The 27,188-nt window shown below is 44.0% G+C and overlaps 1 protein-coding gene across 4 annotated transcripts in view; it reads right to left on the bottom strand.

Moving 5' to 3' along the window:
* Positions 1–4,522: 4,522 nt before the first annotated feature.
* Positions 4,523–27,188, bottom strand: part of wnk1b (WNK lysine deficient protein kinase 1b) — a 92,103-nt gene continuing 69,437 nt past the window's right edge. For 2 of the 4 annotated variants that reach the window (XM_041963567.1, XM_041963564.1), the window contains 21 exons: positions 25,834–25,904; positions 25,547–25,718; positions 25,227–25,343; positions 24,848–24,958; positions 24,633–24,684; positions 24,210–24,350; positions 22,517–23,462; positions 22,092–22,411; positions 21,935–22,005; positions 21,152–21,208; positions 19,854–19,937; positions 19,714–19,747; positions 19,560–19,627; positions 18,541–18,834; positions 18,191–18,462; positions 17,738–17,813; positions 17,513–17,642; positions 16,325–16,522; positions 11,441–11,613; positions 10,787–10,843; positions 4,523–10,425 (listed from right to left, as the gene is read on the bottom strand). In XM_041963567.1, the coding sequence (XP_041819501.1) occupies positions 9,985–10,425; positions 10,787–10,843; positions 11,441–11,613; positions 16,325–16,522; positions 17,513–17,642; positions 17,738–17,813; positions 18,191–18,462; positions 18,541–18,834; positions 19,560–19,627; positions 19,714–19,747; positions 19,854–19,937; positions 21,152–21,208; positions 21,935–22,005; positions 22,092–22,411; positions 22,517–23,462; positions 24,210–24,350; positions 24,633–24,684; positions 24,848–24,958; positions 25,227–25,343; positions 25,547–25,718; positions 25,834–25,904 (3,885 nt within the window). In that variant the 3' untranslated portion in view covers positions 4,523–9,984. The remainder of the gene's footprint in view (positions 10,426–10,786; positions 10,844–11,440; positions 11,614–16,324; positions 16,523–17,512; positions 17,643–17,737; positions 17,814–18,190; positions 18,463–18,540; positions 18,835–19,559; positions 19,628–19,713; positions 19,748–19,853; positions 19,938–21,151; positions 21,209–21,934; positions 22,006–22,091; positions 22,412–22,516; positions 23,463–24,209; positions 24,351–24,632; positions 24,685–24,847; positions 24,959–25,226; positions 25,344–25,546; positions 25,719–25,833; positions 25,905–27,188) is intronic. The other 2 variants (XM_041963566.1, XM_041963565.1) reach the window with 2 other exon arrangements.

Below are 27,188 nucleotides of genomic sequence, written 5' to 3'. Positions count from 1 at the left end.
ATAGAGTATAAGCTAGTGCATGATAATATCTATATTATACTGTATAAAGATATTCTTCTTCTTTTTTCTCTGTGGGTGTGAAACCTGTAAGCTCATATCAGGAGGAGTTGCTCAAAGCCTCCCTGCTTTTGTCATTTCCCGTCCTACTTACACACACACACACACACACACACACACACACACTTCTCACCCTCTAAAAACTTACATTTCAAATGATTTCACATGGTGACAGCTTCCTCTTCCTGGTTACTGTTGCCATGGCAAAAGTCTTGAGGAAGTTCCCTCTGTTTGAAAGAGGTGAAAACGACACTTTCTGCAGTTTTAGAACCAAACTGGGTGCCATGTTGATCAGGGCCGGTCTCAGGAAACGGCAGCAGGAGCCTGTGACGACTCCACTCAGGAGCCCACATCGCCCAGCGCGAACCTGCAGCCGCTGCTTCCTCACCTACATGATTACACTAAACACGGCAAGGTTGCAACATCATCGCTACTGCATGGGGGAAGGACAGGATTTTCCTTAAATGAATCCATCACTGGAAACGTTCAGGTGATTGTTTTCCCTTTTCTGTGTTTCATGTTGAAACAAGGACAACGATGCGTCTTCTGTCAATGTGAGAACCAAGTTGCAATGACCTCACACTGTTTCTAGTACAACATTTTTATTCTCTCACATCCACAATCGACAAATCACTTCTAAATATTCCTGTAATTCATCTGATTCTAAATATCAAAGAGAGAAAATAGCGTCGCACAGTCTGTCAACTTGGTTGAGAAATTGAGCAAAGTCAGAAGAGACCTGTATTTACAGATGAGTAGGGTTCCACTTCAGTGGCCTCCCTCACGTCCGGCGGCAGCTAAAGGTTAAATGCTTCCTTCAAGGGCAGCCGAAGGTAGCTGGAGAGCAGCTAATGTATTAACGGGTAAATTAATGAGCAAATGCAGGGCGAGAACAGCAGAGAACAAGTATGGGAATCATGTTTTGAAGCCATCAGATGATCTTTTTTAAAACCATCAAATGACACTTCCAAATTTCCAAATCCTATGGGTGTGTTGGCAGGGACAAGAAATGCAAGGGTGACTTCTGTTTAGTAAACATACACATACATATATACACACATATACACACAGTCCTTCACTGGGCCCATATGGAAACTCTCAGTCATCTGAAACGGTTATGCAATAGGTATTTATCCATGTTTATACATATATATATATATATATATATATGTATATATATATATATATATTTTAAAAAATCAGTGGTTGGTCCTGCCCCTGCAATAATAACCAGTTTAGACACTTGATACCAATGTAGTAAATGTTACCATGCAGGATAATATCACCATGCTATTTCTGTTTAGCTGACAATGGAGCTTCTACTGGAGATATTTAAGTTAGACCCACAAAACCACAGAGCAGACTGTTTGGACTATACTGTTTGTGTAATATTGTTACACAGTGATTTATCATTATCAAATCAATTGTCACATGTTGATTTAAAGACTACGTTTCCTCTAAGCAACGTCTCAAAGACAATGCTGTTCCCATAGCTTAGCTCGTCTTAGCGTTCGCTTTGCTGAGGAGGAAGTCGTTTCATCGACTGCGTCTGTAACTTTTCTCTTTCATCTGGCACCGAGAGTAAGTCTGAAAGCTTTTAACTCCGATTAAAAGCTGGAAGAGCAGCGACCACTTCCTGTTTTGTGCTGTATGACGAGCCGGCAGGGTTTCCAAAGTTTGGCCTGGTTGTGCAAAAAAAAAAAATTCACGGCGTAGTGATGCTCGGGCTGACTTATTATCTGTGGTCTCTGTGGTTCACGTGTGGTTCAGATAGGTAATGCTATGAAAGGTTTTTTTTTCTTTTTAATCTTGTCACAGACGCGCGAGTAAAAGTTCTTCGATTCAGAATGTCGAGCTAAAGGGTCGTTTATATTGCGGATCTATGGATGGTGCTGCTGGTCAGTCAAACAATTATTCCAAGGATTGGCATGAGATTTCCTACAGGCATTCGTGGTCCCCAGGGGATGTATTTTAATGACTTTAGCTGATCCTGACATATTTAGTGCCACCAGCAGGTCAAAGTTTTAATTTTTCCAATGAAATGCTTTCACATATACTCAAAGGTACAGACAGTCATGGTTCCCAGATGAGAAATCCCCTGACTTTTCCTCTAGCGCCACCAAGGCGTTTGTGGTTTTACGTGAAATGTCTCAACAGCTATGGGATGAATTCTCATGAGATTTGGTTCAGACCTTCATGATCCCCTCCGGATGACTTGTACCGACTCTGGTGACCCCCCGACGTTGCATCTAGCAAGCTTTGTCAAGCTTGTGATTATAAAAGAGCTCCAAAAGTAATGCGACTGACTGATGCTGAAATATTACACGTGGCAAAAAGTGAGTTCAAGTTAGGGTGCTGTGGAGTCAGTTACAAAGGCAATAAAAATGTAAAGATGTAAAATGTAAAAAAAAAAAAAAGACGTTTTCTATGCATACATAGATTAATACAGAAAAAATGGCTTCTACATCTTATTCTAATTACATTGACAGAAACTGAAGCATGGAACTGGCTGTTCTGTCTGCAATCTGTGCATTTGTACCTTCTCCCACACACACACGACATCTGAAGACCCCCTCCCCTTATCTTTCTCTCACCCTCACCACCATCCCTCCCCTCCCTCCCTCCATCAGTGTCCTTTCATTTCATCCTGCCACAGAAAAAACAAGTCTGCTAATTGGTCACGACAACAGCATGAATAGATGAAGGCGACGCATACAAAACAAATCCTATTTAAAATGATTTTCTATCTTAATTCACATGCTGTTGACTAATCTCTGCTGTCGACTTTAAAAACAATACATTTGCTCAGTTTCTACAGCAATGTCCTCAAATAATATCTAAATCAATTAATAGAAGGCGCCTGTCAGCTACGAGCCAGGGCTGATTTCCTTCAGTGCTCCATTGAGTGCTCAGTGGAGCTCGGACTGACTGTTTATTATTCACCTGTTTCACCTGCCAGTCAGCGAATAAGTACCCTAATAATAATAATAATAAAAGGACCCTAAATCTTGGTGGTCTCCTGGAAAAGTACTTACATTAAAACAGCACTTATTTAAATACACTCATGTGGCTTCAACACAACCTTAAAGAAGTCAAATATGTGGTTGTTTTTTGTTTGTTTATAAAGTTATAATAATATAAAATATTTTGTTTTTCCTCCAGAATGAGCAGAACAACTACAAGCTTAAAAAACATTTTTTTTAAACTTGTGTGAGTTCACCTGTAAACCTTGGCTGTGGTTCATAGTGGGCTGAAAACCAAGCCCTACACTGCAAAAAATGACAAAATCTGGAAAATATAGTGTTTTGTATTCAGAAGACTTACATGCCATGTTGAGTCCTAAATATCTTCCTGCAATTGTTTTATTGCCAAGATGAATAAAAGCAAAAATCAGGATGAATAAATGAACATTTAGGAGCAATGAGATAACTCAACAAAACATCTGTTAACTTTGAAAAGGCTTGATGCAGATTAAAATCCCAATCCCCAGAGTGTCTTTTTTTGCAGTGCAGTATTCATATCAGAGCAGGAAAACTGTACGATGGAAATTTATTGTTTTAATGTACCGGTAAGTCTCATTTTCCTTCCTCCCTTCCTTCCTCGGGCCTCTTTTTCTCTGGCCCCAGCACCTTATTTTCACTGTATCCATGGTGACAGATAATAAGCGCAGATTCACACCTCACAACGAGTTGTTTCCTGATTGGCCTTGAAGCGAGAAGCTGTTAAATATGGTGTGGATAACAGGAAGGGGGCCAGTAGATGCATTTAATAAGGTGCTGCGGCCATGTGGACACAGCAGGTACTGCAACAGTAAAGACACTTATTTTGATGTGAAGGATTGTATCTACTGCATCAGGTTAAGAAGAAATGCTGATGACATTAAGTGAGTAAAAATGCATACGATGTGATTATTATATATTTGTTTGTATCTCCTTATTGTTTCCTTTTGGATTTCATTTTAATGGCATTTTATAACTGCTGTACAGCATTTTTTTTAATTTGTTGAAATATCAATTCATGACAAAGGTAACATTGCTATTATTATTTTTTTACCAAATCTGAATATTTCCACTGAATATAACATTGTCTGATTTCACACTGTTAATACGAAACATTTTATCTTATTCCATTGTATATTTGTTGACACTTCAACCATTTAGCAGAGCCTTATAATTAAAAAAACTGAACTCTACAGCTTTTTCCCATGTAAGAGTGTGATAACTTAAACTGGTTAACAGCGAAAACACACTAAACATCATGAAACTTCATCAGTGATGAGCTCTTTCAGCTGTGATTGCTCGTCCATGTCACTGTACCTGTCCATCCGTCTTTTCCTGAAGTTGTCCTGGTTCATCGTGACCCAGAAGCCTGTTAAGATAATGTATCGTGGATATTGAAACATGAACAACAGACACGATTTCATTCATCTCTATCTTCATACTGATTTAAGGTCCAGTCACTGTAATTCATTTAAACAACTTTTATTTATTAAGTTTTTACAAATAAAGTAACAAATTTCATTGTATTGTAGCGCAAAGCGCAAAGGTTCTTTTTTAATATGAAGCTTGAACACTCTATACTTAGTGCAAAACATACCTTTAAAGGCTGTCGATGACTCCCTACTTATTTATTTTTTCTCTCATTCATTCATCCACGTGTTTTTTTTTTTCTTTTTCAATCCAGCCGCTTTGTACAATGTCGAACACGATACAGAAAGATGAAACCACTGAATGAATTTAGGCGCCGCATCAGAGACGTTAAAACAGCTGATAAAAACAGGTGAGAAATAATAATAAAAAAAAAAGAAACATGAGAGCGTCAGAGAGACCAGAAACAGAATCAGCACGTTCAGTAACAGTCTGCAGGAGAAACTGTTGCTGTGCTCGAGGCTCGACGTCATTCCACAGGAGCAAACTACATGAAACAGCAGGGAGGCGAATTCATCTGGAAGTGTGTGTGTGTGTGTGTGTGTGTGTGTGTGTGTGTGTGTTTGTGTGTGTGTGTGTGTGTGTGTTTTGCACTTCTACAGTAAACAGCATGAAAAGATAGCGAGTCCTGAACATAAACTGAATCTAACACGAGTGAGTTAAAAACAACTGTTGCTACACTGTATGTGTGTCACCAGGAGAAAGAAGCCTACTTTTCCACTTTAACTTCAGGAAACTTCACAATAAGAGCGCCCGCACTGGACAACTCTCCAGCCTTTCACAGTAAGAGTCCTCCACTACAACTCTTAAAAAAAAACAACAACAAAAACTTCACAATAATTGCACCCACTGATGAACTCTACAGCTTTTTAAAAGTACGTCCTCCAGCAGGGGCGTGACTGTCAAACCCAAAAAGTGTAACCTCAGAGCTAGATAGCATACTGTAACTTTAAATAATATTGCATTGCAGTAGGCATTCCTTTCATAGTCATTATGACACACAGCAAACTTCTACTGTGGAAATCATTTGAGGCTCGAGCAATTGCAAAGTGAAAATCCAGGATGTTACTGTACCTGGCAACCAAACCAGCTCCAGTGAGTAAAAGCAGCTAAAAACACACTTTTTTTAATTCTTTACCTCTGATATTTCCACTCCACTGACAAACAAAAAAAAAAAAAATTGGCACTGAGTTGGTGGCATCATTAAAGGTTTGACTTCTTTCAACAGATCATGATCAACAGAATCCTCAGAACCAGAACTAAAGCAAAGTGGCTCAATGATTATTCACAGCTTCAACCAAACTTGCCTAGTAGTAAAAATGTTGCATTATTATTCAAGAGAAATGGAAAATATCCCCCCCAAAAAACAGGCAAAAGCAATGCTTTTTTTTTTGTACAAACTTTACAAAGTAACCTTTTTGTGTTTTCATGTGAATCCAGAATACTCATCCCCAGCAAAAAAAACAACAACACAACACAAAAGATGTTAAGTGACTGTCAAAGTTTGTACCAGATATGTTTCGTTTGCACTGACAGAAGAGAAAAGGGGACAGGGCGTCAAAGGCCTTGAGTCTAAAACCGCCAGAAATCCATCATCATAACCACCACGGCCTTTATCGCCACCTCTAGCACTCGGATGCTCTTTCATTCAAATAGAATTTCTAAATTTTTGGTTTATTCTGTGAGTAAATCCTATTAAACCCCAATGGTGCAGCTTCAGACACAGAGTGGGAAGCAGAGTGTATGAATATTCATAACCTCTGCAGACATGCTTTTTTTTTTTTGCCCAATAGCCTCAACTCTAAAGCTTTCCCAGTGGGATAAAATTCGGATAACCTCAGGCTACACTATTTGAGCCACTTGCGCACACTTGGAGTATATCTGCATGCTAATCTTTACATTTAAAGGCCCCTGAAAATGTGTTTTCTCAATCACCTTCTTGCAGTGAGCGACGGGCTCCTGCATGAAGCACAATTTTGTGAGAAAGTTTGGAAAATTTTGGTTATTTTACATGAGAGATTATCTGTGTTTCTTTGTCTCTCTGGTCTCTTCTCACTGGTTTGAAGTGGGCGGGGCTCAGCTGGAAAAAAGGTACTTCTGTGCACCAATCAGGATTCAGCAACACTGAGGGCAGTTTATTTTGGTGTCTGTCAAACAAATCTGATTCAAACCACACCCATGCAGCCCTGATACAGCAGATGAGCTGAGTTTTTTGGGGGCCTTAATGTCAATGTAGAGTAAATTTGGCTATTTTGTGGTAATTTCTGCACACCTTTGTGAATTTCATGGTAGAAGTGCCTCATATAGTGAAATTAGTGAAACAAAACACTGTTTCTCTGTGGCAAATGTCTGCACTCACTATTCACTGACTAATAATAAAATTGTGCTCTAAACCAGGGCAGGAGACTTTTAACGCAGAGGCCACAGTATCATCGTTCGTTTTGGCAAAACCATATATTACATTAGCCAGAGATGTGTCGACTTTCAATTCACTGTACCAAAGCTGCTGAGCGTATCCTGCACCTGGGCCAGTGCCTCCAAAGTACAGAGTGGTCCAAGCTTCAAATACAATCTTCAACAACTCCCTCCTTGAAAATGAAAAAATACTCACGCCCCCTTTTTCTTTCTTCCCAATATCTACATTTAAAACCCTGAAATAAATGGCACTGATAAACTGTCTGATCTGCCATCATGTTGGTGGTTAATAGTCGGGATTTTCAGTTGCACTCTCAGATGAAACCAAAGGGAATTAACCACAAACCGGCTGCAGCGCCCACAGTCACAGCTAACAGCGTTATTCCTGCATCTCCTTCAATGATTCATCCGCTGAACGCCCGCTCCACTGACACCAGCTCCACCCGCTACCGCCGGCTTCAAAGCGACGCCCCAAAACTCTCCACACGTGCTGTTAAGTGTGCTTACTTTAACCCGAGTCGTCCACGCTCCAACGAAACAAGCAACAGGTAGGATGCAAGGCACTAGTAAGTACCTCCAGTATTCACCGGAGGCTCTAAGGTGAGGGGGTCAGGGGGAGCGAAAGAAAGCAAAAATAAAAGACAGACTTTTTTTTTCAAGTACATTAAAATGGACACCATTGGTTTATACATTCACATTCATCTAACGAAAACCAGACGAGAAAGGGAAAGAGGAGGGCTATTTAAAGTGTCTGATATATAAGTACTGTATTAAGAAAAAAATAGCTAGCATTACTTTATCATCTAAATATCAACTATCCTGCCGTCCACCCCAGCTTGTCTTTATAATCCGGCTCGGAGGTCAGTTTCGACTTTCAATTCAATCAGTTATAAAGACGAACTGAAACCGCAGTTGATTAGTTGTCGGTAAGGCATCTGTTTTGGGTCGTGTCCTCAGTGACTGGGCGCAGGGACGATTATTGAAAAGAGGGATTTTCAATTTTCACATTTTGATGAGAATCGCTGAAAGCAGTGAATTGAAAGTGAAAGGACCCCACAGCCGTTCTCTGTATGCTATTTTTTTTTCTTTTTTTGTAATTTCTGACATTTCACCCTAAAACTAATGTTGTCCAACAACATTTGCTAATAATAAACAACAATAATCACAGTGTTTCCACATCGTACACCGATGTGCGCGTACAACAGGTCCATCGACGGAACACGCTCTTGTTTTTGTTTCTTTTTAAATAGAATAATAATCATTAACAACAATAATCATGACAATAATGTACATTGCAATCATTTCAACACGAATGTTGAAACCAACCTAATGATGAGAACTGAGGCATTAGTCTGTGAATCTGTTAAACGGCTGCTACGCCTCCAACAATGTGCGTGTATTTACATGAGTCTGTGCATGACTGTGTGTGTGTGTGTGTGCATGCAGGTGTGTGTGCTTATATGAATGTCTCATGCATTGTGGGTGTGTGTGTGTGTGTCAGATTGCGAGCTGGGGGCAGCAAGCAAAACAAACCCAATGAAACAAAACCGAAATAAAACAACAAAATGGAATCATCAAAGCTGACATTCTGAAAAATGAACAGACACAAACTGTACAGGGACTCTATATTATTCTGATAACAAGGCCACTTTTTCACACTGAGTTCACTCGTGTTTGGGCTTTTTTTTTTCTCCTCTAAAAGGTTTCTGCTGTTATTGCTTCAAATGGCAACAGAGAGGCGGACAGAGGGATGGAGGACGAGGTGGAGTCGTGACGGTGAAGAGGCGTTTGGTGTGCAGAAGCATCTGCCGTGCTCTTTCAGGACTTCAGCGATGGTGTGCGGGCAAGCAGAGGAACACAAACCAGATGAGGTGTTTGACTTAACACAAACGCTCTGCTGCCGCCTCTTCACCCGCTTTCCTCCATCTCCCTCCATCTGTTTGAATGGCGGACAAACAAACGAGGGAGGAACAAGACACGGACGTGACAGAGGAGTGGCTGACGAGTCCAAACCCCGCCGAGGGCTGGACTGTGCCTACTCTAAAGCATCCTCGAGGTCAGCTCAGCTCCAGGCGTTCAAATCCTCAGTGTGCGTTAGATTTGGATTTTTTTTTCTTTTTTTGTGCTTTCAATGGTTAAGAAAATGTCCAAATTCTGAATGCTGAAGAAAAACCACCCCCTGAACTTGATGCTGCTCTGAGCATTTCTCCATTCTGCTCTCAAAGCTTTTATCTGCTGCTTCCTTGCATGCATGAACTTAAGGGTTGCAGAATGATGCAAACTGCTGGCAGAAAAGCTCTTGAGTTCAGGCTGATGTAGCCTCTTGTGCATCGTTTGATGCTGACACTGAACATTAAGAGCCTCGATGTGATGGCCAGCCGTGCTCCCCTCTGCATGCACCTGTACCTCTCTACAGAGCGCCGATGTAATCTCCGGGTTACATTTGGGAAAACGTCGTCTTCTTTAGCACTGAGAGCTAGAAGGTGGACATATTTTCAGCAAGTGCAGCATTAGAAGCTATTCAGAGGTAGCTGGCCACCACATTCCTCCCCCTCCACCTGATCTGACATCTCCCCTCCGCTGTCTCACAGGTGATGGTGTGACCTACCTGGTCAATACTTGTTCACTCAATTTAGATTTAGCGTGAAATGGAACAAGTGTGACCCGAGCCAATACACAAAACCTCACATACAAACAGCTATTAACACCAGTCCCGCACCCTGTCAGAACCTCTTTGGCCTTATAACATTGCACTCCAAGTCTTTTCCTTTATCCTCGAGCATCTGGCTGGCTGTCACACGTCAAACACAGTCAAACACAGCAGGGAGGGAGATCGTGTGACTGTATTTGTGCCTGCGACAGCGAGATGCATCACACGAGCTGATTCCTGGTTTCTTCTCTCCTCCTCGTTTCCTAGTTTTCTTTTCTCCTCTCGAACAGGTCAGCTTCCGTCATTTCAAACTCCTCGCTCCGCACGCTCCCTCCGGTTCCTCCATCCTCTCCGGCCGCTCGAGCGCACGACACTCTGCTCCACACCAGTCCAGTCCAGTCGGGCCGTGATTCAAACCAGCCCTCACCCCCAGCCCTACGTGGTCCTCAGGTTGGGTCCTCCTGGGTTGCTGACTGACTTCTGCAGAGCGCTGGTCAGGTGGAAAGCCTGGAGAGGCCCCTGCCCGGGAATCTGGCCCTGTCCGCCAACCGTGGTGGGGTAGGGGCCCAGAGGCTGGGAGGTGCTGACAAGTAGAGGCCCGGGCTGCGCTGGGGCCTGGTGTGGGGTTGACAGGCCGTGAGCCGGTCCGGACCACTGTGCGCTGTAAGCGGCGGTGGGGGTGTAGTGGATAAACTGGGGAGGCTGGGGTTGAGGTGGAGTGGAGGAGGCAGGGGGCTGGCACAGGGAGCCCTTGCGGACGGCCAGAGAGGTAGCGGTGGTGGGGTTTGAAGGGAGGTGGGCTGAACCTCCAATGCTGCTGGTACACAGCTGGCTGGGAGCAGAGTACTTCCTGCCCAGACTGGCCGACTGGATAACCTGCAGCAGCGGATATTAATAATGTTATAACACAGCCAATGTATAAACATATGTATAAATTACACGTATCTTTTTTTTTATTATTAATTAGCTCAACCTGCAGCCTCGTCTTGTAGAAGAGACCCTGTCATAAAATATAGTTTTAAGCCCTTATTATTATTTCAGCTTATATAATGCTCACATGGCGCATGCTCCAAGATAAATCTGGTTGATATTATTGTAGCACTGGACGTTTGTGGGCTTTACAATGAAGCTGCTGTGTCCACTGTCCTTAAAGAGGAATGTGGAGGCGACGAGGGAGGCAGGGGCATGACAGCTACTAATCCAGCCACGATGTGACGCCATGTATTTTTAGACTCACCTCGTAGCTGTGTCCCTGCGCTGGGGCCTGCTGCAGCTGTTTGGCACTCCTCTTCCCCTGAAAAAAAACATTTGGTTTAATTCACTCACCTTGAAATTACATTATCTAACACAAGCAATCACACAGAACAGCTATTTTCTAGACCTCAGAGATCAATAAGTGAAGACGATGAAATGGGACTGCAGGAATTTAACAAAATACTCCATGTTTCTTAAAACCAGCCTGGAACAATGTGCACTACAACTTTATCTACTGCTGGATGTTCCCAGAGCTTGACTTAAAAGAAAGCCATTGCTGTCGTTGCCCTTAAACTCTGTAATATCAGATCATCCAAATGAACAGAATGTTTTCTTACATTCCCTCCTCTTTTCTTAACTGATGTTCTGGTCAATGCAAGCACACACAAAGTGCCAAATGGATACAGGACAAACACATCATCAGCCAAATGCCAGTAGGCTTTGGCCGAGCTATGTTTACGCCTTCTGCCACTTTGGTTTTTAACAAACTACCATTTAGAGTTCAGACTCTTTGCTCGCTCTGTCTTCTTGTCCGATGAACTAAACACAGGAACCGGTGAGTCATCGCTGAAGGAACACTTTCTGTGTTGAAACACCGTCTGCGACAGTTAAGATGGATCATAAAACGGCAGCAAACCTGTGAGAGGTTCATGGCGTCTCTGGCCCAGTTGTCCACCAGTTTATGGAGGTCATCGGTGAAGGTGCCTTTCCTCTGGTGGGGGGCCGACATGTTCGGGGGCAGACACTGAGAACCCCCCTGGCTCTGACCCAGACCACCTGAACCGCTCACAGCATTGGTGCTATTAGTCCCTGCGGAGGGAGAGAGGAGGAGGAGAAGAGCGAAGGTTGTGAGATATTGTTCAAATTAAATGATAATTGATGTTATCTGAAGGAATGAGAATGCATTTCCTGTCTTGGCCATTAAAAGGGCTGTTACATGGTGACAGGAGCTGGTTTTAGGGTCGACATGGTCATTGAATTATATTGTTTAGTTTTAATGGTGAATATAATGATGAAAGAGGGGAATATGAGAGAAACTGATACTAACAAAGCAGTATAAATACTGAATCTGAGTCAGAATATGTCATATTAAGTAAATCATATAATTAGGTTTTCTCAAAACTCCCATTGCTTCAAGTTAGTGATACACTGGGCAACCTGTGAAGCTGACATGCCCATTCACCCACAAGATGCTCCAGCATAAAAGAAGCAATGCTGCTGGTCAGTTGCCCTGTGTACTGTACCACAGTTGTCCTCTTTTGATTTAGTTTTTGACCATTAGATGGCACTCAAGCTCTGTAACAGCTGGTTTGCTTTCGGCCAGCCCCGACCATCAAACTCATCAGTGCAAATTCACCGCAGGGGGGGAGAGAAAAAAAAGAAAGAAAGAAAGCACACACTGCAAACTGGCCAGGGTGTCTGCATGTAAGTGCTGTGCTATTGTTGCATGTAGACACTATCAACATTAACTATTGTGTGACAGCATGATCGTAGCATGTTCCAAGACTGCGCTTCTTCACGTTTGGTGCCCCTCTACCAATCAATTCTAAAAATACCTCACCTCTTTGCTGCACACATAATATCAGAATTAAAATGCATACGCCTGACAATATGCATGTGTATCTCTCACCAATGCACAGTTTTAACATGTCATTCAGCCCAGTGAGATCAGGGATTACTAAATCTTCATGTCACTTGTAGAAAAAGGATCCCAAAGCCTTGCTGACAGAAAGAGTTTGGCTGTGAGATATTTATCTGGTCATATCAGACACTGCATGAGAAAAGACATAATATGCAGGGATTAGCTTGTAAAAACTAATCACACAGTTGGTCTGGCAAAAACTGTCATGTCATGCTAAATAAAATGGAGGAAAATAAGAATGAGGAGACGCTGAGTCATGACTGACTGCAGCAGCATGGGATTCTGGGCAATGTAGTCAAGACCACGAGCCATGACGAGGGAGGAGAGGAAAGGGAGGAGCGGCTAACAGCTGTTCAGGTGTGTTAGTGTGTGTGTGTGTGTGTGTGAACTCGCGGGTGCATGCACTGTCAGTTTGACTCTGTGATTTCAGGTCAATTCAGTCATTTCAGTCCTCAGACTGGACGATCCTTGAAACGTCAAAATTGAAATCGTCGCACGAGCTGAAATAACCGAACTGAACTGATCTCAAATCTGGCAGAGGGAGCAAAGTTGAAATCTAATGGACAATAGAGAGCGGGAGGAAGCGTGGGAGAGCGAAGTGCGAGGATGGAGGAGGGGGATGGATGGCGGGAGGGAGGAAAGACCAAAAAGAGAGATAGTTACTACAGAGCTGGTTGCAGGGGCAGACTTTTTTCACCATCTTCCCTGCGCGGCCGGAAGACAACGATTGGAGGATTGGGAGAGAGTCAGAGTTAAACCCCGCCCACAACACCCGACAAACCAAACACAATGCATCCGAGTACGATTACTTAACCTGAAGTAGTCAATAAACAACACTTTGGGGTTGAGTTGCCCAATAACATCTCAGTGTAAAGGTGTGTCTGGTTGCCATCTTTATACACATCAACAACTGAGGAAAGATGCTTTTCTCCTGACAAGGCCAAGATGTTCTGAGGAAGTGCAGACACCAACTTTAGGCACGCTTGGTTGACAGTTACACAGAACCAGACCAGTTAGCACTGGAACATAAATATTTTGTAACCAAAGCTCTTGAGGATAATACTTGTGTTTAACAGTAAACTAAATGGAGTCTTTGCACACTGCCTCAAAGTCTTGCCTGTGTGCTGCGGATTGAAGACGCTTTTGGGCAACCAACCCCTGGTTCTGAGTCCTCTCTGCAGCTCACAGGGCCGCACCAGAACTGGGTCCAAATTAGGATTCATATCAGTCAAAATTACCCTGTTTCCACATCTCTGAATCGCTGCACATATCTCTGATTCGGTCAGCGGTTATTATTTTCAGGCTTTTATCACAAAACAAATTCTATGCCAATGTTGGATCACTTTTCCTCCTAAGTTCATAAGCACTAGGTTCAGATCAATAAGACCCAGGTCTGCCTCTCTCCCCTCCTGGCTGTGCAGTGACGGGGGAGCAGGTGAGAGAGAGGGGTGGGGGTTGAGGAGAGGGAGTGAGGAACGGGAGTGAGGAAGGGAGAGAAAGGATTTGAGCTGCAGAGGGTTCAGAGGCATTCATAAACATCCCGTCATCAAGCACATTTAACCAACGCTACATATCATGATTAGAATATGATTCGAGGAGAAACTATTTGGTAATCACAAAAAATACAAATAAAGACTGATGCACAGTATTTTGAACTGAACTGTGCTTCAACGAATGAGTCACTGCAATTAATCAAGTTTAATTGAAACAAAGAATAAAGTTCCTATAAAAAAAACAAAACAATATGGCAGAAATCTCAAGTCATCAGGTCTCAAATTGTCTTTCTTTGTTAGTCTGCTTGTCTTCACTAAGGCAAAGGTTAGAAATGGAAGCAGCCAGGATTTAACTGACACACAAACTTTATCATCTATCTCTAGTTATAAGGACTAGAGATGAAATGGGGTGTAGGGTGAACGCCTGTAATGCTGCTGGCTGCTTACAATGCTAGCTATCATGGATTTGAAGCTTATTTTGGCAGTTAACCTGCTGGCATGGAGCATTAGCTGAAGGGCTAAAATGTAAACGTACAGCACAATGAAGCTGTGCATTCACAGCTGCTGTTAGGAAGCGTCTTTTCCACCAGCCTTACTTGTGTTCATGCGGGCTATAGTGCACCAATAGATATGAAATTAAAGGTATAATCCTTGAGATTTTTAATGAAATCAAACCCTATTATACTAATTACAGTCTGCATGTTTTAAACAACAGTAGTTAAGGGATTTATCGTCTGAAATCATCTCTCTAGATATTAGTTTTCGCTGTTAGTGGTAATGCTGGCGTCCAACCTGCCTTCCTGCACATTTTTTAACAGCTGATCGCTTTTAAATATTACAGAGGCTAATGGGACTAAGCTGGAGGTAACTAACTTTTCTGTGTCCTGCTATCCTGAAATCAGATCCTGGTTGTTGTCCACAGAATTTTTAGGATCTGTAGTTTTAAACTGCACTTACCACTAGCAGGCCTGGGTGTGTTGCCAAATCAACCAGGACCAAAATAGCAAGGATCATAACTTTAATGTTGCTGGTTTATATAACGTTTTATGTCCCTGAAAAAGAGCTGCTGATTTGTGATTTGGCTGGTGCACTTCACATGTCCTCTGGAGAGCTAACAGCTTATGACGAAAACGTCAGTTAACACTTTGTTGAGCCCTTTCTATTGAATGTGGCACTATTACTTTATTTTTGACGATGCTGTTATTTGAAGCAGCCGGAAGTGCACAAAGCTGGAAAACGTGACGTGAAGTTAAGCAATGACTTGTTTGTCAAGGAAGAAAGAAAAGAAGGAGAGCAAGCAAGAATACTAAGAGAAAGACAGAGAAAGAAGAAGAAGAATGAAAAGTTAAGATGACGATCTCACTCTGCTAACTTTCTGTGTCCTGCAGTAAAGCTCTTATGTCTGATTTTTCTTCTGTACCTAAAACATGTTCTTTTTTCCAACATACCCGATAAGGACATTTGTACAGTAGTTAAATAATAAATGTCAAAATAAACAGTAACAGAGAAGCAGCAAACCTAGTTTAAATGCCCTGATTTAAGCTAGAAATTTAGTCTGACTGGTATTTGGAGGAAATACTTAGATCCCACCTGCTGCAGTGAGACAGCTGTGAATGTATAAGAGTGTCTGCTCAGCTCAATCAATGCTTTCTACTAATGCCCGACTTTTTTTGGAGACACCAGTTTTCTGCAGGACACTGGTGATATCACAAGCAGAGGGTCTTCCTCCATCAAAGAAGGAAACCCACTGGAAGACAGGACGACCGAGACTTGACATATATAGGAGTAAAAAAACAAACAATAAAGAACAAAAGTAAGTAAGGGTGACAGGTAAAAAGAGAAGAGCAAAGAAATAAAGCGTTACACACAAAGAGCCAAGCAGGGCGTACTCAGAAAGCGCGTCCTCCTGCCGCCAGGCTTGAAGGCCAAACGCTCCGAACCCCAGCTGAACTTTACACAGCCTGAAGAGAGGGAGGAGGGAAGGAGAAGGAGGAGAGAAGAGGTGAGGAAACAGGAAGGGAGAGTGCAGAGGAGGCAGAGTAGAGAGAGGTGGAGGAGACGAAGGGAGAGAAGATGAGAGCAGCAAAGAGACAGACAGAGAAAAACAACAAGAGACAGACAAGACGAGAGGACAGAAAAGGTATAGATGAGAGGGAAGGGAAGAGACACGGGCGAAGGAATACACAGGAAGAATGTAACAGTTAGCCATCACACCGTTTCCACACAGAGAGACACAGATAGAGATAGAAAAAGACGTGAGAGGTGTCTCATTGTGATGGAGTGAGGACAAACCAACGGCATGCATTCGTGTTTGCCTGTACGCAAAGTATTTCTTATGTTGTGGGGGAGCTCTGCTGCAGACTGGGATTCGCAGTCGCATGCCTACCTGGGGTGGGAGCACACAGGCTGGGCACAGAGAGCGCCCCCTCGCTGGTGTAGGCCGAGCACAGGTTGTTGCTGGAGGGAGAGGGTTTGAGCGGCTGGAGCAGAGTGCTGCTGCCCGAATCGGCTAATCCTCCTGGGGCCAACAGAGCCAGCTGGCCAGGGTACATGGTGGGGACGCTCTGGGCAGACAAAGTGCTGCCTGGAGATAGCACAAGGCATAGGCAGGAGAGGACAGGGCAGATACGACACACCGCAGAGACCAGACACACACATACACACACAGAGAGAGACAAAGACAACGGACAGATGAGACACCCGTAAACCCCCAGACATTTACGCAGAGGCCACCACACACACAACCACGCAGAGAAAGACAGACAAGGGGGGAAAGCAGTCAGAAATGTTCAAGCTCTGAGCCTGCTCCAGCGTACACCCGCATGCACATGTAACCAAGCAGATAAACACACACACATATATGTGCACATGGATGCATAAACACAGAGACGGTGTAACGTTAGGGTCAAAGGTTTTGACCATCCAGTGGTGTAGTGGCCTTCAACATTATGGTGAATATTTTAATTGCTTCTGTTCAGAGGTGCAGGGTTAAATGGTCAGTTCAACCAAATTACAAACACATACATATTTTCTCACCTTCTTCTGGTGCTATCTTGGGTTTAATTTGTCCAGGTTTTGGCCACATTTAAACAAGAAGAGTCGACGGCCATGCTAGCAGCTCTGTGCTTCCTGCTGGTACGGCGCCGCTTGAGCTAAATGCTAACATGCTCACAATGCTAATTGTGAAATGTGTTAATCATGCTAGTTTTATCATGTTAGCATGAACATTTGCTAATTAGCACTAAACACAAAGCACAGCAGAGGATGATGGGAAAGTTTTGTAGGTTTTTGATTGTAAAGTATTGGACAAATTAAATGTTTGACCTCAAGCTTCAATACACCCTGAGGGGTACATGACTGCCTGAGCCAAGCTTCATGGCAATCCAGCCAACATTTGTTGAGACATTTCACTGAAAACCAAAAATAAAAACCTCACGGTGGAACTAGATCTCAAATCCTGCACAAGTCAAAGCGAACTGTTTGGCTTGTTTCCACCTGAAGTAAGTAGAAAGTTATGCTTCTTTGCTCTTTGGTTGAACCGACCTTTGATATAAATGTTTAAACAAGAGCCTACCTGGCTGTAACGGACTCTTGCTGCCATGCGTGGAGCTGGTTCTGGACGATTTGGAGGATTTGCTTTTGGTAGGTCGTCTCCTCCGGCCGGTCAACGTTATGACTGGAGGGAGCACTGCGGTCGGAGGAACCTACAGCGAGACCAAGGGGAGAACGGCTGCTTGCTACGTGCTGCATGTGATGTGATGCTTATAGTGTCTGCACTGATGCAATCCAGGTGAGTTACCTTTCCCAGCTTGGTGAAGAGACTGTCTATTTCCTCCTTCTGGCGGGAGTGCAGGGCCTGAATCTCACGCATGTGCCTGGTGGTAGAAAGAGGGAATGAAGCGTAAGAGGAACAGGCAAAGAAAGAAAGTGAAAATGAGGGTGAGGAAGCAAGGAGGGAGGAGGAAGGAACAGTTTTTGAGGAAGCGCGGAACATCCCTTTTCAAAGAAAAAAGGAAGAGAAAGACGAAATGAGGGAAAGTGAGTTCTTGACCTCATTCTTGACGGTGAGGAAAGCGGGAAACGAAGAGGAGAAAAGAGAAGAAGAGCACAGACTACTATTTTTGTGAGCACAGAGGGAGACGAAAGACGAGAGCAAAATCCAGTTGTCTTCAGAACAGTTAACCTCTATAATAGTGTTGATGGGGCAACAGCCTTCTCAGTTGTTTTTAGAGGAGAGGAAGAGTTCACTTGCTTTTCTCGGAGGCGGCTGACTTCGCGTTTGAAGTCTTCATCCTCAAATTCAGAGTCGTTGTCACTGCTGATGTAGGAGTTATTGAAGGAGTTGTTGTTCAGGCTCGGCAGCGAGGCTTTATGGGTGAGGTCTGGACTCAAAATCTGCACGGGATCACTGGGTCCGTTAGCAGCCTGGGCAGCGGGCGGAGGGGTCCCCCTGGACTCGAGGTTCTGCTCCTGGGCACGACTGACTGAGAATCTGCCCACGCGGGCCTCGGTGTTGGTGGTGACCTGAAATAAAAGAGCAAAATGTCGGATGAAATAATGAGAGAATGGAAGGAGGGGGCAAACAAAGGAGAAGGGAAATACCTGGAAGCGTCCGATGGTGGTGGTGGGCTTAGGAGAGGGGCAGGGGGAAGTGAAGGGGGACGGGTGGTGGGACCCTCCCTGAGTCCTGTGGGGGAGTCCGTCCACAACGTCACCTCCTTGACCTCCTCCTCCTCCTGCTCTCAGAGGAGACAAGGAGTCCTTGTGCAGTGTATTCTCCGGGCTGGAGAGGCTGGAGGAGGACGAGGAGGAAGAGGAGGAGGAGGAGGAGGTGGTGGAGGAAGATTCGGTGCAGGCCGGGCGTTTGACTGGAGGCTCCTCAGCAGCCAACGAGACCTAGTCAGTGAGAAGATTTGAAAAATACAGCATCACTTAGCTATTACTAAGACAGGTTTTAAACAGGTTTTCTTCCTCATTAAAATCCCCTCTTCACTCCTGCAAGACCTTCCCGATCATGAACTGTATTAGCTCTACAGCTGAAGTCCCTCATATTTAAGTCTATGCACATGTCAAGATGTGAAAATATTCCAGCTCCACCCACTGTTTCCCGCACTGCTTCTCTGATGTGCCGAAGTGTGTCTCATGCTGATAAAATTACTGTTTTTGTGAATGGAGTCTGGTGGCTTTGGCGAGAGCGATATAACAGCAGTTTCTGGTTAGACAAAACGGATCTTACTCTTTAACAAAAATGTATCTCAGTAGGAATCTTTTCCATAATGTCGTCAGACACTTATATCACAATCTGAGCCTGCCAGTGGCAAAAACAAACACTTTTAGTGGACATAAACTGAAAGGAATGGACACAAATGTGGAACCAGTTGTAAAAGTCTGCAAATTCCTGGACACAGATGTAAAATTCCAGATGTTTTCTTTTTTCACTGTGTAACTTCACAGACTCCGACTACTCCTGTAGGTGACATACTTCTCCCATGACACAGCATTTCCAAAACTAATAAGTTTTAAAAAATTCTAAATATACAGAAAAACAGCTGTGGAATAAACTTTGGCAAAGGAAATGTGCATGTATTCATGTGTGACCTGTAGTGTGAAGGAACTCTTACCTGAAATCGTCCCAGTTTAATTCCAGGACGAGGAGAGGACACAGTTTCTTCCTCCATAGAGAAGGGAACTAAAAGACAGATGTTACAAATATTAGACAAACACACATATATAGAAGACAGATACGTAGATCAATAGATTTATCAATATACATACTCTGTCCCACTGAAGGTACGCCACTGTGAGAGGCCTGGGGTTTGCATGGAGACACAAGAGAAGGAGTAAGTATCAAGAACGGTATATACAATGTCTCTGTGTGAGCTAACGGAATAATGTCCAAGCCAGTGTGTGTTCACCTGTGTGTGTGTGCTGACAGGAACAGTCTCTGGGCTCAGCGCTCTCCTCAACTGAGCATCCAGGTCCTCCAGAGGCTGCTGGGACTGGACCAAGACAAGATACACACACAAAAGTAAGCAAACACACACACACAGACTGAAGTTCGATTAGCAAAACACGCACAGATCAGCCAAAAGCACACATGTACGAACATTCAGTAGATTGTTTTTCACATTTTTTTTGTCTAAATGATTGATTTCAAGCAAGTTTTAATTAAAAGAGTCTCAAAATCAGCAAAGTGAAATTTTTGTTTTACTCATATGAGGAGTTTGGTCTCAAGTAAGGCAAAACAGATCATGATTTCAACCATGTTGCTGAGCCCTTGTAGCTACACAGAGCTCGGTATTGTTATCTTATGACCCAGTCAACTGCGAGTGAGCAAGCAAACACGTAACAGTTCCACATCTCTTGGCCCAGTTAGCTAGAAAATATATAATTCATGATGATGATTTCATCAAATCTGGACAGGAAGCACAGAAATGAGGACATTGGAGTCTGAAATTGTAACTTTTTGTTGTAAAACTCCACCAAATCGAACACAATTTAGGCAATGTAGAGGGTATTTTTGTTCTCCTGAGCATTTAACCTTCAATTAAAAAAGAAATCACTACAATCAAATCCTGCGTGAGCGTCGTCAGCTCGGGATTATCCTAATCAGACCGGACAAGTCTCGCCCATGAGAGTTACATAAAGGATACGAAGTGAACGTCAGCAACTTGGCAGGTCAGACTCTTCATAAAGGAGCTACAAGTCATAGCTCGCTATTCAGCGCCTCAATGGGAGGTCTATTTTTGGACGGCAGCATTCACAGCCACAACAAAACAGTCTGGAAATCAACGTCAGTTCAGCGTCTTCTCTGCCCTGAAGCCCCCGGCCCTCAGCCTGTCTGCCTCTCTCTGTCTAACTGTGTTTCCAGGTCTCTTAACCAGCTTCTCTCTGATCCTCTATATCTAGTCTTCATTTAAAGTAAAAGGCACTGATTTGTAGTTTAATGTATCAATTTGATGTTATGCTCCTCTCCTTTGATGGGCTTGATTTATTCTGATGTGCATTCGGTTGTTTAGGATGTACGGTAATTGCCTTCTGAAGTGAGATGTGTTTATGGTTTTAGTGGCTGTTACATTCAGTATGCACAGCAGAAGCATCATTCATACACAACAGATACAACATGGAACTGCAATCAGAAGCATTACGGGCGCAGTTTGAATACAGCATTGCATTGCATTGGAAACTCTATAAATGAGCAAAAAACAAACACCTGTATTAGACAGGGTCCAGGGAAAGATGGCAGGAGTTCTGAAGAAGGAGAACTGGCCTAATTCCAGAGACAGAGAGGTGATGAGGAAGAGACAGAGTGGGAGAAATGAGAGAGAAAAGATTTGTAGAGGAGGTTATAAGGATGGTGTTCACTGTGAAGAATGTTAAAAGAAACTTACATGCCAGATGAGTTGTGAGGAAAGTGAGTAGAAACATCAAGGAACACCTATAATTTCTAAGGATCAAATCATCTGTGACTTAACTTTTATAGGCAAAACAACCTGGGCAGTTTCTCCTAAAAGCAAACACTGGTCTGCTAGCTGACCACAGAATTAAATAAATAACACAACAAGTGGATTAACCCTCAGAACCCCCACAACCTGAAAAAAAGGCTGAATTGCCATTTATGACAGCCAGAAACTGCAACAATAGAAACTATTCTTGGATTTTCTGAAGGTCCTTGAATGAGTCATGATGATGAACGTTTCCATCAGGACAAATAACCAAAACTAAGCTTAAAAATACTGATTTATCATCCAAATCACTTTGTTTGCAGTTTGCATTAACCAGATCCTGTCAAAAACAGAAAAAAAGGTTGAAAATGCCTAGTTTGAGGTGGGCTTTTTTTATTGTGGGCACTTGGAAAAACTTAACTTGTAGCCATGATTGTGCTGTTTCCATAGACAAGCAGGACTTATATATTGCAGTGAGAAACAAGCCCACAGTGGGTTAACTCAATCTAAAAAACTAGTAATGTTATCTACAGCTAGTCTGGATGACTCACCGGTACCCTGGATAAGGGGGTTTTGGATGGAGTGGTCTGGCCAAAGGATGAAGCAGGGACGACTGTAGAAGCTGGAGGTCATGAAGCAGCAGCATTAAAACAGGTTAACTGACAGTATTGCATGTTCACAGACACGTAAACATATTAATCTACCTACCAATCTGTGCAGGGGTGGAGACAGGTGTTCCAGGGCCCTGGATTGGAGCAGGGGACCCCAGCACTAGGCTGGAGGGTGGCTGGGGAGGATTGGCTGCTTGGCTGGAGCCAGGCGTTGTAACAGACGTGCCGGAGGTAGAGCAGGGTCCCATTGGGGATGAGGTGCCTGCCGCGGAGGCTCCAGAGGCGGGGTCGGCAGCTAAGATGTCTCCCTGGGCGGGTGGCACCCCTCCACCGAGGTCCATGAAGAGAGAGCGCAGCTTCTTCTCCAGGGCTTGGATGTCGTCCGGTTTTCCTTGGGACTCAGTGGAGGCCTCACATCTGCGAAAGATATCACTGGATGTTTTGCAAGAAGTAGTGTTGCAGCAAATTCTAATAATCAATACTGCAGAGTCATTTAATAAAAACACATCTGACACCCCTCACCTTGCATCGCATTCCCCACAGTGTGTGTGCGTCTGCCCTGGCAGGGCTGCTGTCTGGGGCTGGGAGTGGACCAAGGTTGGCTGGACTGAAGGAACATTGGTGGTCACCGGCTGGAGCCCCACAGTGGAGGAGGAGGAGGAGGAAGAGGAGGGAGGGGGGGTAGGATGAGGGGAGGCAGAGGGAGCTAGCTGGGGGCTTGGGATGGCAGTAGTGGGTATGACAGAGGAGGAGAGAGAAGGGGTAGAGGGGGAGGTGGAAGAGACCGACGGACGATCGGAGGAGACTTCACTGCACGTAAGAGTGGAGGAGGGAGGGGAGGATACAAGGGGAGCAGTCTGGGCGGGAGGAGGGGAGGTGAGCATTGTTGGGGGGATGCTGGCCGGCGGTAAAGTGGAAGGAACTGAAGTAGCAATGACAGCAGAACCCGCTTGAGACTGAGGCTGTGTGAAAGCCTGGGGCTGAATTTGTGCTTGCCCCTGGACCTGCACCTGTCCCTGGGGTTGAGACACAGCCGGCATCCCCGGCTGGGACAGTACCTGTGACTGAAGGATGGACTGATTCACCACAGTGGAAGGAGGGGAGGAGGAACACGGAGGACTGAGACAGACAGCGGGCACAGGGGAAGGGGTGGAGGAAGAGGAGGAGGAAGGGGGCTCCAAGACCTTCTCCTGTGCTTGGTTTAAATTCGAAGGGACAAGTCCGGCAGTAGCATCCACAGCGGGTGTGACTGTGCTAGCCTGTGAGGGGACAGAAGCCGCCGCAGGCTGCAGAGGAGGATGGGTGGAGTGGATGGAGGCCGGGGCGGTGCTGGGCCCAGCATCGAACTGATTCTGGCTCTGTCTGAGCTCGGAGAAGGCTTGTTGTAAGCTGATTGCTCCGGCAGACTGGGACAAGGCCAAACCTTGGCCTGGAGTCTGAGATGGAGCGGGAGCTGAGGCAGGAGGAACTGGAACAAAAGAAACACTGCTTTAGTCCCCAGAGTTGGTCCTGTTCACTGTAACACAGTCCCCAACTGAACAGTACCCGTTTACACTGACTTGGAGATTGAAATTGGAATTGAAATGTTACTGGAGTGCAAAGCTAAATTGCTGGAATACTCTTGTAAAGGCTACTTTAGACTCAAAAAGAAGGCTGTCTTGTGACAGTTACGTCATGTTTGAATCCCACTCAGGAAATTGAGGATTCATCATATGTCAAAGTCAGAGTGTGGAGAAGAGAGGATGGCTAACCACTTTTAAGTTTGGCCACCTTCAGTCTAGTGATCCTGATTGGATTTGTCTGTCGTAGCCAGAAACAAAATATGCCTCCGGTTCCACCCTTGCATTATTCAGAACATAATTAAGGTTAAACTAACAGCTAAACATTTTTAACTGCTGCTTTAGATCTTTTTTGTTTTTAATTTGAGCTATAATATTCGAACATTGTGTAGCGCAACATAGAAACAGAATAAGTCCACAATATGTGACAGAAGATTGGATGCAGCTATATATGTTGCAAAGCTCCACCAAAATATCTGACAGCATCACTTTGTTAAATGGCAACTTGCACGGAACAATTGGGTTATTTCCTCTAAAAGCATTACAGCTTAATCAGGCAAGTGTTTGCATGTGGCACTTGTGTGTGTTAAAGGAAAATTCTGCAGTTTTTCAACTTCTGATCTGTCCAACAAAGCAAGCACGCACAGAGTCCTGACCTGTTTCGACAGGAGGTGCAGGGACAGGAGAAGGCGAGGGGGGAAACATTTGCTCCTTCAGCCTGGCTTCAGGTACGGGGCTGACGATGAACCTCCGACCTGCTGAGTGGACAACCTGTGCTGTTGCACTGGGAGGGATGTCTGGGAAGAGATGAATGCCAATACAGAACAGTGCTATTTGTTAGAAGAGAATAACATAGAAGCTTCTCGTCTTGACTACAGTTCATCTGCAAAATAAGCAACAGGAAGCTTTGTGGATTAGCTTTAAAGAGAAAATATGGAAAATCTCTACAATCTACAGATTTGGTAGGAATTCAGTGCTGTGCTCAAGGACTCAGATGCTTAAGACCAGGTCTTACAGAGGCCTGGCTGACCTGTGGCCCCACAGGCATTCACACTGGCTTTTTATTCAGTTGTTCTTACCTGGCATGGGGACAGATATGGCAGGAATCTGCTGCTCCTTATCACCTGCCATCTGTAGATCAACAAAACATATAAAAGAAATGAAAAATTCATTTTTAAAAAAGCAGCAATTTTTGCATTTTTCTACCAGCAACTGAAACTATGTGCTGGCAACTCTCTGACCCCCAAGAAAACCCACAAAGAAGAAGAAAAAACGCCAGAAGTGTTGTATTTACCTGACTGTTTGCGTCCCTCTCCAGACCCTTCTCATCGGCGTTCTCTATCACCTCCCTGACCTGCTCAATGAACGACTCCCTCTCACTCTCCAGGATAAACTCACTCTGAACCTGGACACACACACACACAGGAGAGAAGAGTCAGAGTGAGACGTGTGTGTGTTTGTGTATAACATGCCTGCGCACAGGCGTAACTGTGACACATGTGGGAACCTGGCGACGAGAGCACAACAGCTGTGTGAGCGTCAGTGGTTTAGGATGACAAAGACTAGATGATATTTGAGCCTTGATGTTGTTATATGTTATATAATATGGTTGGAGAGCGGGTAAATGAATCAAAAGAGTGGTGGGGATGTGAAACAAGTGGCGGTGCGTGTACCATGATCTGGGCGATCTCCTCTGGGTTGTCTCCATCCAGGTCAAACCTGAAGGTCACCATCTTCCTGTTATGGGTCTCCAGCTGACACTCCGCTACACGGTCTCCTCGGTTGGAGATCTAACATGCAAACACAAAGATAAAAGCAATTAGAAAGAAGGAGATTGAATGCAAACAGATGATTGTCTCCATTAGATGTTCCTCATTACTTTTACTGCAACTCATAACTCTGGAAGAACCTATAAAGACCCACAGATGCACAGCGTAAAAGAGGATTTATTGTTTAATTATGACTTTGTAGGATTTATAAGATCTGCTATTACATTAAGAACATTGAGCTTCGCCTTGGAGAGCTTCTCATGGCGTGACCGACTTCGTACGGAACGTCTCTGATGTCGCTTGGTGGAGCGACCTTCATGGCGACCCCCTCCTCCTCCGCCGCCTCCTCCTCCTCCCTCGTTGCCGTCGCTCAGACCTGAAGTCTCAGAGTGGCCACTTGAGGTGCAGAGGAGACACAGAGGCCACATTTAATAAGAGAAAAAGAGGGTTTTTGTTTGAGGAATGTGGCTTCACCTCAGTAAGCGTGTGTGTGAGTTGATGCATTTCGTACCTCTCTATGGATGAGAGAACTTGAGGTGGCTGCAGTTGGGACTGGGACAGCTCTGAAGACTGAGAGGCGGACTGAAACACACACACAGCTAATCAAAACGCACATACATGCACAATCAATATGATCTCGATCCCCACCAAACACCAGGGACATTTGGCTGGGGGGGGTGAAAATACAGCAGGAAAGCATGAAATATAAAGAAAGTGTGACAAACGTAAGAGAGAAAAGTAACTAGACTGCAAGATCACGATTCTATAGTCACAAGAACTCATTTGAATTTAATTATACATAACAGTTTGGGGTCAGAACACATCAGAATTGGGCCAAAGAACTTCTGAAACTAGAGCATGGAACAATAGCAGTAAAGCACTGAAGAACTGCCACAAAAGAGAATAGACTGGATTGTATTCATACAGTATCTCCAATTACACATGTGACCCTGTCCTATAATTAAGGTCTATCAGTGATTATTTAAGGGTTTAGCTCAGGACGATTGTTGCACTTGGACCAAAAAGGAATCTGCAGACAGTGACTGACTGATTCTATTAGACATCATGTATTTGTAGAACAATCAAAACTGTCTCTTGCAGTTTGCACAGATGTTTTAAGTCTTTCGCTGGCAGACTGACATCACACACAACCAAGGAAAGCTTCCCAACAATTACTGCTCCATTTTTTTAATGTAAACCAAACCAAGCCACAGAGGCAATTCAACACGAAACACCAAGCTGGTTTTTCTATGTATCTAAAGAGTAAATCATGGCGCTCATACAATTAGCCTGCAAACTTTATTTGTACAACCACTGAACACACAGACACAAATATGGTTCAAACTTCTCCTTAAAATCAGAGTAAAAAATCCAGCTGACACCAATAGCTGTTCAGAGTGCAGCTCTAATGTGGCTGCTGTTCAGAACTGATATCAAAACTCTTACTGCAGGGTGTGCAGGATGCTGGGCCTCCTGCAACAACGAATGATTTGAGAGGATTTCTCTCGGGCAAAAGCTAAATTCACGAGTGGTCCAGACCTGTCATATGAGTTAGGTACAGACAGTATGCCTTTCTCCACAGGGGGAAAACACTTCTTTGAATCACATGCTTTACTCTGAATGAATTCTGGAGATAAAATAGGATACTTATTGGCATATTCTGGCACAGAAACATTTTTGTTGTCTAAATCAAACGTCTGTTTAAGGATCTTTATGAAGGTCGCTGAACCTATGCAGCACCTATGGGCTATAATGATAATGATAATAACACTGCCAAATTCCGCCTCTTAACTTCATGTTAACCATTTCTTCGTTATTTCTATCACAGTATGGAGCTTCAGGCCCTCTCTAGAAACAGCTGAATTT

The sequence above is a fragment of the Chelmon rostratus genome, chromosome 22, assembly GCF_017976325.1.
Source record: "Chelmon rostratus isolate fCheRos1 chromosome 22, fCheRos1.pri, whole genome shotgun sequence".
Taxonomy (NCBI): Eukaryota; Metazoa; Chordata; class Actinopteri; order Chaetodontiformes; family Chaetodontidae; genus Chelmon; species Chelmon rostratus.
Note: the sequence above shows the minus strand (reverse complement) of the source record. Positions and strands in the feature narration are given on the sequence as shown.